This window comes from Oncorhynchus kisutch, linkage group LG24 (assembly GCF_002021735.2).
Source record: "Oncorhynchus kisutch isolate 150728-3 linkage group LG24, Okis_V2, whole genome shotgun sequence".
In the NCBI taxonomy this organism is placed as follows: Eukaryota; Metazoa; Chordata; class Actinopteri; order Salmoniformes; family Salmonidae; genus Oncorhynchus; species Oncorhynchus kisutch.
In genome coordinates this window covers 22,753,681-22,768,505 of record NC_034197.2, presented here as the reverse complement: position 1 = coordinate 22,768,505, position 14,825 = coordinate 22,753,681, and the positions used below count along the sequence as shown (strand labels likewise).

The following is a 14,825-nucleotide window of genomic DNA, read 5'->3' as shown; positions in this document are numbered from 1 at the left end:
GTCGTCTAGTGTGTTGGGAACAGAGAATAAAAGGAGCAGATTTATGGGCGTGGTAGGATAGATTCAGGGCATAGTGAACAGACAAGGGTAAGGCAGGGTGCGAGGACAGTGGGGGTAAACCTAGGCATTGAGTGACGATGAGAGAGGTTGCATCTCTGGAGGCGCCAGTTAAGCTGGGTGCGGTCTCCACGTGTGTGGGGGCTGGGAGCTATCTGAGACATGTTGAGCAGGACTAGGGGTTCCGCAGTCAAATAAAACAATGAGAGCTGCCCTAAACAAGGCATATTGACATTAGAGAAAGGCATAAAGCAATCACAGGTGTTGATTGGGAGAGCTAAGACAACAACGGGTGAGACAACAACGGGTAAACAGCTAGGATAACAACAATGGGTATATGGCAATGAATGGGCAGAGAGGGTCAGTTAGCTACGCACAGGGACTGAGTTTGAGGCTGGGGCAGACAGATAAAAAAAATACAGTGTTAACGGCAGTCCCATAGGTCAAGACTTGGACAATGAAAACATACATAGACACAATTCACTTGTACAATGCATTCAGAAAGTATTCAGACCCCTTCCCTTTTTCCACATTTTGTTACGTTACAGCCTGTCGTTGTAATTTCCTGTATTACTAAATGAGGAGAGTTGGAAACCACACACCAGAGTTATACTTAAAATTTCCTCTTTTACTAATATGAGCTTCACTATAGCCCTTTGACTCTCAGATCAATTCAGTGTCTATAATGAATTCTGAGAGTCCCTACAAAAGAATACCAAGATCTTTTATAGCCAAGATACACCCCTCTCAACTTACATGACGAACCACAGATCTTAGGAAAACTTCACAGAGGGCCTTTTACTTAAGAGAGGAGTATCCCATAGCCAGATAGCATTAGCTATAAATTATCGTTCAGTTTGGTCTCTAAGACGAGGTTCGAATCTCGGTCCTGGTACTTCATAGTACAAAAACATTACCTCATCCAATGGCATAAATCAATTGTCAACAATTATATTCTCCCATCTCAAGTAAACCCCCTCTTCTCCCCACACCTGGACAAGTGGGGAGTGAGCCTCTAGGTCATATACTATTTCAAGATAAGTGCAACATCAGAGGGGACATACAATGGTTACAGACACTGCCATACTCCTCCCCCCAATGGGAAAAGGAGGGAGTGACTGGCGTACAGACATTGTGGAGACACTTAATTGGTTCCCCATTAATCACGCCATCCCTTCACATGGTTTAAGAATAGTTAACGACACATTCACATAAGAAGACAATGTTCCATTCTGTCCTCCTCCCCTTCTGATATTCTGCATAGCACCAGATGGTTTGACAGATACATTCACATATGACGACAAGCCTGACCTCTCCCCTCTCTGGGCCCCAAGTGACTGAGCCCTAGTTGAGAAGGGATAAGTGCAATTGCCTACCCTATAGTCCAAAGGGAAACATTCTAATGACAAGTATCTCACATAAGCATATTATGTAAATAAAACATCTTATTTATCTATTTTACCTAACTAATTCTGATTCAGCACCCACAAGCCTCATTCTAAAATCGATTAAATAAACATTTTTCCTCATCAATCTACACACAATAACCCATATTGACAAACAGGTTTTTAGACATGTAAAAAACATAAGTATTCAGACCCTTTGCTATGCATCTTGTTTCCATTGATCATCTTTGAGATGTTTCTACAACTTGATTGGAGACCACCTGTTGTAAATTCAATTGACTGGACATGATTTGGAAAGGCACACACCTGTCTATATAAGGTCCCACAGTTGACTTTGCATGTAACAACAAAAACCAAGCCATGAGGTCAAAGGAATTGTCCGTAGAGGTCCGAGACAGGATTGTGTCGAGACTAAGATCTAGGGCAGAGTGCCAAAATATTTCTGCAGCATTGAGGGTCCCCAAAAACACAGTGACGTCCATCATTCTTAAATGGATTAAGTTTGGAACCACTAAGAATCTTCCTCGAGCTGGCACTCGGCCAAACTGAGAAATAGGGGAGAAGGACCTTGGTCAGGGAGGTGACCAAGAACCCGATGGTCACTCTGACAGAGCTCCAGAGTTCTTCCTCTGTGGAGATGGGAGAACCTTCCAGAAGGACAACCGTCTCTGCAGCACTCCACCAATCAGGCCAGACGGAAGCTACTCCTCAGTAAAAGGCAAATGACAGCCCGCTTGGAGTTTGCCAAAAGGCACCTAAAGGACTCTCAGACCATGAGAAACAAGATTCTCTGGTCTGATGAAATCAAGATTGAACTCTTTGGCCTGAATGCCAAGCGTCACGTCTGGAGGAAACCTGGCACCATTCCTATGGTGAAGCATGGTGGTGGCAGCATCATGCAGTGGGGATGTTTTTCAGCTGCAGGGACTGGGAGACTTGTCAGGATCAATGGAAAGTTGAACTGAGCAAAGTACAGAGAGATCCCTGATGAAAACCTGCTCCAGAGAGCTCAGGACCTCAGACTGAGGTGAAGGTTCCCCTTCCAACAGGACAATGACTTTAAGCACACAGCAAAGACAACGCAACAGTGGCTTCAGAACAAGTCTCTGAATGTCCTTGAGTGGCCCAGTTACTTGTTTCATTATAAAAGATGAAAAAGGAGGTGTAATTGTGTTGTTAACAAACTCTTTTCTCTTGTTTGTCTTCCCTAGGTACAGGAGTGGCTCTGTCTCAACTGCCAGATGCAGAGGGCCTTGGGCATTGACATGACCACCCCACGCTCCAAGAGCCAGCAGCAGATCCACTCTCCATCCCACCAAGCCAAACCCATAGTCCAGCCACCACCTGTTCAGCCAGCTCAGCCAGCAGCCCAGCAAAAACCCCAACCTCAGCCCCAGGCCCAGCCCCCACCACAGTCAAAACCCCACTCCCAGCCCCAGCACCAACAGTACGGTCAATCCCAGCCCCATAGTCAATCCCAGGCCCAGCCCTATGGTCAATCCCAGTCCCAGCCCTATGGACAATCCCAATCCCAGTCCCAGCTCTATGGTCAGTCCCAGCCCCAGTCCTTTGGCAAAACTCCGCCCCAGCCCTATGGCCAATCCCAGCCTCAGCAACAGCCCTACAACCAAACTCAGCCCCATCCACATGGTCAATCTCAGACCTATGGCCATTCCCAGCCCCAGCAACAGCCCTATGGTCAATCCCAGCCCCAACAACAGCCCTACAGCCAAACTCAGCCTCAGCCATATGGTCAATCCCAACCCCAGCAACAGCTCTACGGCCAAAGCCAACCTCAGCCCCAGCCATATGGTCAATCCCAGCCCTATGGTCATTCCCAGTCCCAGCACCAGCCTCAGGCCAAACCCCAAGCTCAGCATCAGCCACAGACCTCTCCTGGCCTACAGAGACACCCTATACCCGGCTCTGCTTCCCTGCCTGGGTCAACGACAAGCTCCCCCCAGCACATCCCATATGGCCAGAGAGGGCCTGGAGGTCCCGGCCAGCCCCGGATTCCCCATCCTGGGGCAGTCCCCCTGGTGGGCATGGCCAAGGCACCCTCCCAACCAGACCTGGGCCGAGACTTCCTGTTGCACCAGGGCGGCCGCCAGGCCGCCAGCGCCGGCTCGTCGCCTTCCCATCGGCCCGCCGCTCCCCAGGGGCAACCGCCCCAGGACGGCCTGACCAAACTGTTTGGCTTTGGGGCATCGCTCCTCAACCAGGCAGCCAGCACCCTGGCCTCTGTGGACCCCCTCTCAGGGACACCATCCACCCAGCCCTCCCCTGCCAGGGGTGGGCCTTCCAACAAACAACAAGGACCTCCTGGTGCCAAACCATTCCAGACGGGTGGCCCTCATGCACCCCAGATGGGTGGCCCGCAAGCACCCCAGATGGGTGGCCCTCATGCACCCCCGATGGGTGGCCCGCAAGCACCCCAGATGGGTGGCCCACAAGCACCCCAAATGGGTGGCCCTCATGTACCTCAAATGGGTGGACCCCACACACCAACTCAGATTGGTGGCCCGTATGCACCACAAATGGGTGGCCCACATACATCAACTCAGAAAGCACCCCAACAGCAGCAATCACCTGTGCATCATCAGAAGGGACCACAGCAACAACGGCAACAGCAGCAGCAGCAGCCGGCCAGACAGGAGCCCGTTCCCAAGCCGGTGGAGCCCGAGAAGCCCAAAGTCAAATGCCCCCTGTGTAAGACAGAGCTCAACATCGGCAGCACCACTGAGCCGCCTAGCTACAACTCCTGCACCCAGTGCCACACTCAGGTCTGCAACCTATGTGGATTCAACCCCGCGCCTCACCTGGAGGTAAGCAAGACTTTCCATCTCTCTTTCTGTATGTTTCTATCTCCCTCTCTCTTTATCTCTTTATCTCTCTTTATCCCTCTGTATCTCTCTCTCTCTCTCTCTCTCTCTCTCTCTCTCTCTCTCTCTCTCTCTCTCTCTCTCTCATTGCCCTTGATCCTTCACTGAGGCCCATGCTCCTGTTTGTCATTACGTTGTGAGTAATGCCGCTCGCTCAATTCTTCACAGTAATCACACCTAAAAGTGTCTTAGCAGGTTTACATCTCCACCATGTCTGCCTCGCAACAATTCAGTACTTATTAGTTTGCCTTCCCAATTGATAGAGGCAGTTCTTCCATTTTGGCGAGTGGTTCTTTCTGAATACCTGGTCAAAAGGGGAGCGTGGGGAACACAAAACATCTGTTTTTTCTTCCATTAATTTCGTATTCAATAGAATTGTTCCATTTATTGATAATGAAACTCTCCAAAGCAGGCCCTTTTCCCCTCGCACACCTTTTTCTATAGATCAGCACACAGACCTTGAGAACACTGCATGCGCATACTAAAGATTTAACGGTGGAGTGAGGGGCTGGAGCAAGGGATGAAAGTAGATGGACAGACACAGTAGAGGAAGCTGTTGAAAGGCTTCGTAAAACCATCCACATTAGGGATGTTCAGTCTCTAGGCCTTTTGTGGTTGTACTGTACCTGCCTGGTAGGCAGCTTCTCTTTTTGATGGAGATTTTCGGGAGTATGTCATGGCCAACGTTAGCTATACTCCTGGACCTAGAAGCATTTTTTGATGGAGATTCTCCATTGAGCTTTCTTTTTGGTCCAGGACAAGGCTTAATCTGTGTCCCGGAAACAACCTTTATATTCTATACTACTCGTTTGTGTGGTAGGCAATACAGAGGTGACATCTCTCCTCATTGTCCTAAATACTTTAGTAAATCGTCCATCAACGGATGGTGAGGATAAGAACTAGGATTAGTTTATATTATATTCTCTCCCTCTCTAAAGAGATCCAGGTCAGAAATCCTCCTTAATGGACATTGAGGAGGCTGGGAAAAAGGTTGAGTAAATCAACATTGTGCATATTTGTAGGTTGCCAATTAAAGGCTCGGAGATGGGAGATGTATTTCCCGCTATAATTCAGCCCTTATGATTCAAGGAGGATCAGACTTTCATCTGTGAGTGTGACCAGAATGTAAAGTGGTGCTGTTGCAGTGTACCAATCAATGGGTGTTTTTAATCCTCCACGCTGACACTGGACTCACAGCCTAGCAGAAGAAACCTAGGAGAAACCATAAAGTGGCATTTATGTCCCTGGGTTTGAATTCAGTCAAACCTACTGGCCGTGTTTTGGTGATGGATAGCTTTGTGAAATATGGGAGCCAGGGACGGCTTGTGAGATAGAATTTCATCTTAAATATTACCTTGAAATAACTTCATTATTTACATTATGATTTGTATTTCAGATTATTGAGATCATGAAATCATTGCTCCTTTTGATCCAACAGTAAGTGTTGCAGATCATAGAGTTAACATGGTGCTACCCAAGGGTCTGTGGGGAATATTGTTCAGTACAGTGGGTCAATGCCAGAGCCAGTATTGCATTGTATGTTCATCCCTCCAGTCAGAACTACAGATAATGGCCGGGCTATAAATAGATTCCAGAGTACAGCCTTAGTGACTGCGTGGGGGACCAAGATGCATTGAATCAAGTAATATACACCAAGAGGAATCCCAGCCCATTTAAACTGTTAGGGGTGCACAGAAAGAAAGGGGCAGAGGCGGTTTGCTGAATGTCGGCTCAATTTATGCTTCAAACAAAGGAGGGCAGGAAGCTTTCAAGAGTAGCGGGCTACTGCAGAACCTTCAGTAGGCTGGCTGTCAGTAGAAGAGAGGCCTGTCATGGCCTGCGAGCTACGCAGCACTCCTGAAAAGGATGGAGAGTCAGGCTGTGGAGGAGACTCTGGAAAGAGCACGCTATAGCTGGGTCACGTGGCGTGGCGAGTCCAGAGGGAGAGCTGCTGGGAGACCACAATAACAAGGGGGAGGGAGAGAGGGTAGAGGAAGGGATGAGAAGTGAAAAGATGTGAGAGAGAGAGAAAGAGTGAGCGAGAGAGAGAGAGAGAGAGAGAGAGAGAGAGAGAGAGAGAGAGAGAATACGTATGACGTCCAAAGCAGTGTGTCAGGATAAACTAAAGAATGGGAGGCTGGGGGGAACCAAACAAAACCTGTTGCCTTTTCCCTGCTGGGTTGGGTTCTCCTCCTCAGCTAGCTAGACCTTGGGAGGGCTGTGGAGGGTAGCAGCCCAAATGTTTTTTGCATTTCCTCTAGTCTGTCCAGAGTACCAGATTGGCAGTTTTCATCATTGTGACTCCTCCATTGGTTCCATTGTGCCAGGACAGCTCAATCAAGCTCAGATAAACTATTTCAAATAGTGTTTGAACCCGGGTCTGGAGGGTAGTGAGGGTACAGTACGCTGTGCTCCTCTACATATTTAATCTCTCACTATTTATAATGCACATCCTCTGAATTATTAATCAAGCACTCTTCTTCTCTCTCTGCCCATTCTTTTTGTAGTTCCCTCAAATGCATGTCACTAAACAAAATGTGTTCATTGCACTTTATCTCAACCAATGGCCAAAGTCCTGGCATCCTCCTCCATTTCATCCTGAATCCTCCCACTCCAGGCTTAATAATGATATACAGATTAGAGCAGTGGGTTGTGGGCTGCTCAATGTTAAGTAGCTGTGTGGACAGAGAGAGAGAGAAAAATAGACATAGATGGAGAGAGAGATACAGAGAGAGAATACTAGGATTAGCTACAGGGGGTTCACATGGTCTTCACTCCATGTTTTTCAAGATTGATTTAATACATGGGGAGATTGTGAAATCCTTTGCTCTTTCACTTGGGAAAGAAATGTGTCTTACGCTGTGTTGTTATGAACTGACAGAAGTAGATCGCAATGTAACAAATGTTGCTAAACGTTCACCATGTGGTATTTCTCTCACTGTGGAGCTTTCATCATTTCCCTTTCCTCACCAACATCTCTTTTCTCCTGTACCCTCTTATGAGAGTGAAAAAAAACGTCCCTCTCCAGCTCTCTCTGCGCCCCTGATAGAGCAGGATTCATTGTAAATTCATTCAGATGGGAACCTTTCTCTACCACAGAGTGGCCTTTGAGGCAGTGGAGCTCAGTGGAGCTCAGTGTGGAGCTCAGTGGAGCTCAGTGTAGCTCAGTGGGGCTCAGTGGGGCTCAGTGGTGCTCAGTGTGGCTCAGTGGGGCTCAGTGGGGCTCAGTGTGGCTCAGTGGGGCTCAGTGGGGCCCAGTGGGGCTCAGTGGGGCTCAGTGTAGCTCAGTGGGGCTCAGTGGGGCTCAGTGGGGCTCAGTGTAGCTCAGTGGGGCTCAGTGTAGCTCAGTGGGGCTCAGTGTGGCTCAGTGTGGCTCAGTGGGGCTCAGTGGAGCTCAGTGTGGCTCAGTGGGGCTCAGTGGAGCTGAATGTAGTTCAGTGGGGCTCAGTGTAGCTCAGTGGAGCACAGTGGAGCTTAGTGTGGCTCAGTGTGGCTCAGTGGGGCTCAGTGGAGCTGAATGTAGTTCAGTGGGGCTCAGTGTAGCTCAGTGTAGCTCAGTGGAGCACAGTGGACATGATGACTCCTTGCTGTCCCCAGTCCACCTGGCCATGCTGCTGTTCCAGTTTCAACTGACCTGAGCCCTAGGACCATGCCCCAGGACTACCTGACATGATGACTCCTTGCTGTCCCCAGTCCACCTGGCCATGCTGCTGCTCCAGTTTCAACTTCCACCTGACTGTGCTGCTGCTCCAGTTTCAACTGTTCTGCCTTATTATTATTCGACCATGCTGGTCATTTATGAACATTTGAACATCTTGGCCATGTTCTGTTATAATCTCCACCCGGCACAGCCAGAAGAGGACTGGCCACCCCACATAGCCTGGTTCCTCTCTAGGTTTCTTCCTAGGTATTGGCCTTTCTAGGGAGTTTTTCCTAGCCACCGTGCTTCTACACCTGCATTGCTTGCTGTTTGGGGTTTTAGGCTGGGTTTCTGTACAGCACTTTGAGATATCAGCTGATGTACGAAGGGCTATATAAATAAATTTGATTTGATTTGATTTGGAGCTTAGTGTGGCTCAGTGTGGCTCAGTGGAACTGAGTGTAGTTCAGTGGAGCTCAGTGGAGACGTGGTTGATCCAGCACCCAGCCTTCTCCCATGCAGCCTGTAATGAAACATGAAAGGGCATGAAAGAAAATAACACAGAGGACAGGGAGGATGGGACAGTGGCATCACAGCCAGCGCTGGTCATCCAGAGGGACTGGAATGATGACACACAGTGTTTCACAAACGCATGCATACAGTACAAGTGCACACTTATGCGCACACACACAGAGAAACACACACACACAGAGAAACACACACACAGAGAAACACACACACACACCAACTGACTCATCAGACCTTGTAGCATACTGCCCTCTCGTTAGCAAATATGTCTGAGTCGCTCCCAATGCGACCCTTCACTTCATGCTGAAATGAGAAACATCACATTACACTGTCATTTTCATCAACTCTCATGTAACAATAAACCTTTTAGTGCAGTGTTTTATTTGTGACCGACCGGCGAGATTCGGCCTTATGTAGCAACATTTGAAATTGTGTTTTTTACATTGGATAAAAGTAGAGACTTAGACATAGACATGTGTATATCATACACTACAGTTGAGGAAAAATGCTGCTAATTCTGCTCTGGAAGTTGATAAATTTGTAACCTCACTTTTGAAAAATTGGTCTTGAATGTTTTGGTATACCTACTGGAGAGCTCTTCTTTGTCAATACCCATTCAACATCGTTAACACCCTCTTAATCCTTAGCCACACCCATCTCTTTTTTTTACATTTTATTTTTTTATTCTCCCCAATTGGTAGTTACAGTCTTGTCCCATCAATACAACTCCCGTACGGACACGCGAGAGGCGAAGGTCGAGAGCCATCCATCCTCCGAAGCACGACCCTGCCAAGCTGCACTGCTTCTTGACAAACTGCTCGCTTAATCCAGAAGCACCAATGTGTCGGAGGAAACACTGTACAACTGGCGACCATGTCAACATGCATGTGCCCGGCCCGCCACAGGAGTCGCTAGAGCACGAAACTCTCCACTTACCCGGACAACGCTGTGAGACGCCTCATGGGTCTCCCTGTTGCAGCAGGCTGCGTCATAGCCTGGGATCGAACCCGGATCTGCAGTGACGCCTCAAGCTTTGCGTTGCAGTGCCTTAGACCGCTGCGCTACTCAGGAGGCCCCCCATCCATTTATTTAAGGATTCACGAGGCCATGTACTAAACAACCAAATATTTCAAGACTAATGATTTATACCACGAACACCAGGGCTGTGTTCGTGCATTTAATCTGGAGTGTCAGAGTGTGCTCTGGGCATTCGTAAACTCAGAGTGTTGTCAGATTGTCCGTTTGTAAATTCAGAGCGTTTCGCTCTCAGAGTGTTCAGAGCGCGCAGTGGACGCTCTGGCCAAGGAGTATGTAGCGGCGTTCATCGGAAGAAGAGGAATCGTCAGACCAAAATGCAGCGGGATACGTGTTCATCTTTATTATAAGGAACTGAACACTGAATACAAAAATAACAAAAGGAAAACCTGAAACAGTCCTGCAAGGTGAAACAAACACTAAACAGAAATACCCACACCTAAAAGTGGAAAAACAGGCTACCTAAGAATGATTCCCAATCAGAGACAACGATAGACAGCTGTCCTTGATTGAGAACCATACCCGGCCGAAAAACCAAGACATACAAACATAGAATGCCCACCCAAATCACACCCTGACCAAACAAAAATAGAAACATACAAAGCAATCTACGGTCAGGGCGTGACAGAGTAGGGTTGATCCGAGCATTCTGACCTAACAACCGCAGTCAACCACGCAAACTAACTGGCTAACGTTTGCAAGCTTGCTAGCTACTTCCAAGCACAAATGAAAGAACAGCTCACTCTGACCATTTTACTCGCCCTAGCTGAACAGGTTATGCTTTATGTTATCCAGAGCGTTGATGACTGCAACTGTGCTGCTGGCAACAATTTAATTACACTTTTTTGCCAACGTTTACTTACACCGGCCCTATTCAGTGGGTGTTGAGCATTCGTAAATTCGTCAGTTATTCTGCACTCTGGTACACTCAGACGAGAGGGCGCTGAAATCAGAGTAGATAGCCAGAATGAATTTACCAACTACACCTATCAACAGTTGTCGCAGTGACATCATTAACATTATATTGAAATGCTTACTTGCATAATGGAGTCTTTTGTCTAGCTAACTAAACAATTAACCATAATCCCAACTCATAACGTTACTACCCTGGATGAATTTGCAGTTAGCTAACCAATCAGCTAACTAGCAATGCAACTAGTGTAGCAATGCGAATGGCTCTGAGATACAAATGCTATTACTTCACAGATCATACACGTAACGTTAGCGCACGTTAGTGTTAGCTAGCTAACTGTAGCTAGCTAACTGTAGCTAGCTAGCTAATAGTATACTTTAACTTGAAACGAAAATTAATTTCTGACTAAATTCGAAACGTGTAATATCTGAAAATGTAGCTAGCGAGACTATCTTACCCGTATACATGGATGGACGCTCCTCCCTCTCTGTCCCAGATGCCATGGTTGCCCTTAGTTTGAAGATGTAATCCGGAGACAGCTGTTTCATACAATAGAATTCTGTGTGTTCTCTTTTCGAGAACTGCATATTTCTGCATATTTCCAATCAAACGCCATAATTTTCTCCGTCTCCTTAGCTATCATACTCAAAACTCAGTCGTCCAGAAAGTGGAGAGCAACACTTATGTAGTTCTAATTCGTGATATCATTTAAAAAAGCTGCGTTAGAAAGGATTACCTACACATACTGACCAGCGCATGTTATAGACAGAAGCGTGCTACATTGCAGACCATCTCTCGGCATGTCCAACCCACTCATTATCTCAGTCAATTATGGGTAGCTGGAAGGTTGCCCACTTTTTCCGTGGCTAAACCAACTAGGCTCGTAATTAAACAATTTTATTCATATTTGTTGGCATACAGGTTTGTTATTAAGGCACATGTTCCAGAAGGCATTTCTGCCCAAAAAATGCATTTTGATGAAAAAATAAGTTTGTTTAAATGGCTCTTCTGTGAAGTAGTGACGAGCGACATACACCTAGTGATACTTTTTTGGTCAGATAATGGTCAATTCTACATTCTTAGAAATTGCCGCGAAAGGAATATACTTAATTGTGTTAGTGGTCAGGTACAGGTAACAAAATACATACCAACTACTATGAGAGGCTTTACAAGTCCACTACCTTTCACCAGGGCCCATAATGGTCAAAGGTAGGCCATAATATGTGATATGCCAGCCCAACGGTGGCAGATGACGCTAGTTCCTACTTCACAATTAGGCCATAATATGTGATATGCCAGCCCAACGGTGGCAGATGACGCTAGTTCCTACTCCTACTACTAAAAATAAGAGCTCATGGAGGGGGTTGATCCTGCTGACAGTTGGAATTCTTAAAGAGGTGGGTGGCTCTATGGCTCACTGCCTAATTAGATTTTTATCCATGTTTCTCCAAATGTCAAATTTCAAATCGTTTTTGACCCTCTTGGTTGCTCCTGCTGCTCTGTATTGTTCCATTTCTCCAAAAGTCAAATTTTGAAGTTAAGGGTTAACTTTAGGCACTCATTCCAAATGGTTAAGGTAAGGGTTAAAGTTTGGGATAGGGTTAAACAATAATAATAAAAACAGTGTCCACCACTGGGATCAAACACCGCAACCTTCTGATCCAGAGTCATGGGATCACGCCCATCCGTCATTCCCGGCCACAAACCGGTAATAGCTCTCACTGTTGCCCCTAGTGGACGGTTTTGAAGGCATTTCAGACGTCCTCAGGACATAAATAGACGTCCAATTTCAAAGACCATCTTGAACGATCTCCCTGGGCTTAGGAGGGTGTGAATGATGCTGAATGGGCATAAACAAAGAAGAGCTCTCTAGCAATCAACAAAATATTTCAAGGGCATCTTCTCCTACTTGTCTCCTAAGTGTGATAACAACTTTATCAACTTTCCCATGCTTTCCCATGCTTCCTCCAATCACAGTGTATGTTTGTAATCTGTAAAAAAGTATTTAGTATTTTTCGAACTAAGTTCCTATTGGGACAGGCTGTCACATATAGGGAATAGGGTGCCATTTGTGACGCATCCTATATGTGGCTGATTGGACTAAATTCATCCAACTTGAATGACAGATAAAATGTTTAATTGTTCTTCAGTCATTAAGTTGCCCAGGAGAAGGGCACTACAGGTGGGGGGAATTATGGGACACAAAGAAAAACTGTTCAACATCCAGGAAGTGTCTTGTTTGTCACATTGGACTTCACAGCTGCCATCGTAGGTGTCCTAACAATTAATCTGTCTCTCATTCACCTGTCTGTGTGTGTGCGTGTGTGCGCGCGTGTGTGTGCGTGCGTGTGTCTCTTCAGTGATGCAGCCATCCTGTATCAAATCAAATCAAATCAAATTTGATTTGTCACATACACATGGTTAGCAGATGTTAATGTGAGTGTAGCGAAATGCTTGTGCTTCTAGTTCAGACAATGCAGTAATAACCAACAAGTAATCTAACTAACAATTCCAAAACTACTGTCTTATACACAGTGTAAGGGGATAAAGAATATGTACATAAGGATATATGAATGAGTGATGGTACAGAGCAGCATAGGCAAGATACAGTAGATGATATCGAGTACAGTATATACATATGAGATGAGTATGTAAACAAAGTGGCATAGTTAAAGTGGCTAGTGATACATGTATTACATAAGGATTCATTCGATGATATAGAGTACAGTATATACGTATGCATATGAGATGAATAATGTAGGGTAAGTAACATTATATAAGGTAGCATTGTTTAAAGTGGCTAGTGATATATTTACATCATTTCCCATCAATTCCCATTATTAAAGTGGCTGGAGTTGAGTCAGTGTCATTGTCAGTGTGTTGGCAGCAGCCACTCAATGTTAGTGGTGGCTGTTTAACAGTCTGATGGCCTTGAGATAGAAGCTGTTTTTCAGTCTCTCGGTCCCAGCTTTGATGCACCTGTACTGACCTCGCCTTCTGGATGATAGCGGGGTGAACAGGCAGTGGCTCGGGTGGTTGATGTCCTTGATGATCTTTATGGCCTTCCTGTAACATCGGGTGGTGTAGGTGTCCTGGAGGGCAGGTAGTTTGCCCCCGGTGATGCGTTGTGCAGACCTCACTACCCTCTGGAGAGCCTTACGGTTGAGGGCGGAGCAGTTGCCGTACCAGGCGGTGATACAGCCCGCCAGGATGCTCTCGATTGTGCATCTGTAGAAGTTTGTGAGTGCTTTTGGTGACAAGCCGAATTTCTTCAGCCTCCTGAGGTTGAAGAGGCGTTGCTGCGCCTTCTTCACGATGCTGTCTGTGTGAGTGGACCAATTCAGTTAGTCTGTGATGTGTATGCCGAGGAACGTAAAACTTGCTACACTCTCCACTACTGTTCCATCGATGTGGATAGGGGGGTGTTCCCTCTGCTGTTTCCTGAAGTCCACAATCATCTCCTTAGTTTTGTTGACGTTGAGTGTGAGGTTATTTTCCTGACACCACACTCCGAGGGCCCTCACCTCCTCCCTGTAGGCCGTCTCGTCGTTGTTGGTAATCAAGCCTACCACTGTTGTGTCGTCCGCAAACTTGATGATTGAGTTGGAGGCGTGCGTGGCCACGCAGTCGTGGGTGAACAGGGAGTACAGGAGAGGGCTCAGAACGCACCCTTGTGGGGCCCCAGTGTTGAGGATCAGCGGGGAGGAGATGTTGTTGCCTACCCTCACCACCTGGGGGCGGCCCATCAGGAAGTCCAGTACCCAGTTGCACAGGGCGGGGTCGAGACCCAGGGTTTCGAGCTTGATGACGAGCTTGGAGGGTACTATGGTGTTGAATGCCGAGCTGTAGTCGATGAACAGCATTCTCACATAGGTATTCCTCTTGTCCAGATGGGTTAGGGCAGTGTGCAGTGTGGTTGAGATTGCATCATCTGTGGACCTATTTGGGCGGTAAGCAAATTGGAGTGGGTCTAGGGTGTCAGGTAGGGTGGAGGTGATATGGTCCTTGACTAGTCTCTCAAAGCACTTCATGATGACGGATGTGAGTGCTACGGGGCGGTAGTCGTTTAGCCCAGGTACCTTAGCTTTCTTGGGAACAGGAACAATGGTGTCCCTCTTGAAGCATGTGGGAACAGCAGACTGGTATAGGGATTGATTGAATATGTCCGTAAACACACCGGCCAGCTGGTCTGCGCATGCTCTGAGGGCGCGGCTGGGGATGCCGTCTGGGCCTGCAGCCTTGCGAGGGTTAACACGTTTAAATGTCTTACTCACCTCGGCTGCAGTGAAGGAGAGACCGCATGTTTTCGTTGCAGGCCGTGTCAGTGGCACTGTATTGTCCTCAAAGCGGGCAAAAAAGTTATT

The 14,825-nt window shown here is 47.1% G+C and overlaps 1 protein-coding gene across 1 annotated transcript in view; it reads left to right on the top strand.

Annotated features, from left to right (window-relative positions):
• LOC109869714 (protein bassoon) overlaps nucleotides 1-14,825 on the top strand; it is a 182,719-nt gene that overhangs the window by 71,553 nt on the left and 96,341 nt on the right. The window contains exon 3 of the mRNA XM_031804218.1: nucleotides 2,675-4,288. Coding sequence (XP_031660078.1) covers nucleotides 2,675-4,288 — 1,614 coding nt within the window. The remainder of the gene's footprint in view (nucleotides 1-2,674; nucleotides 4,289-14,825) is intronic.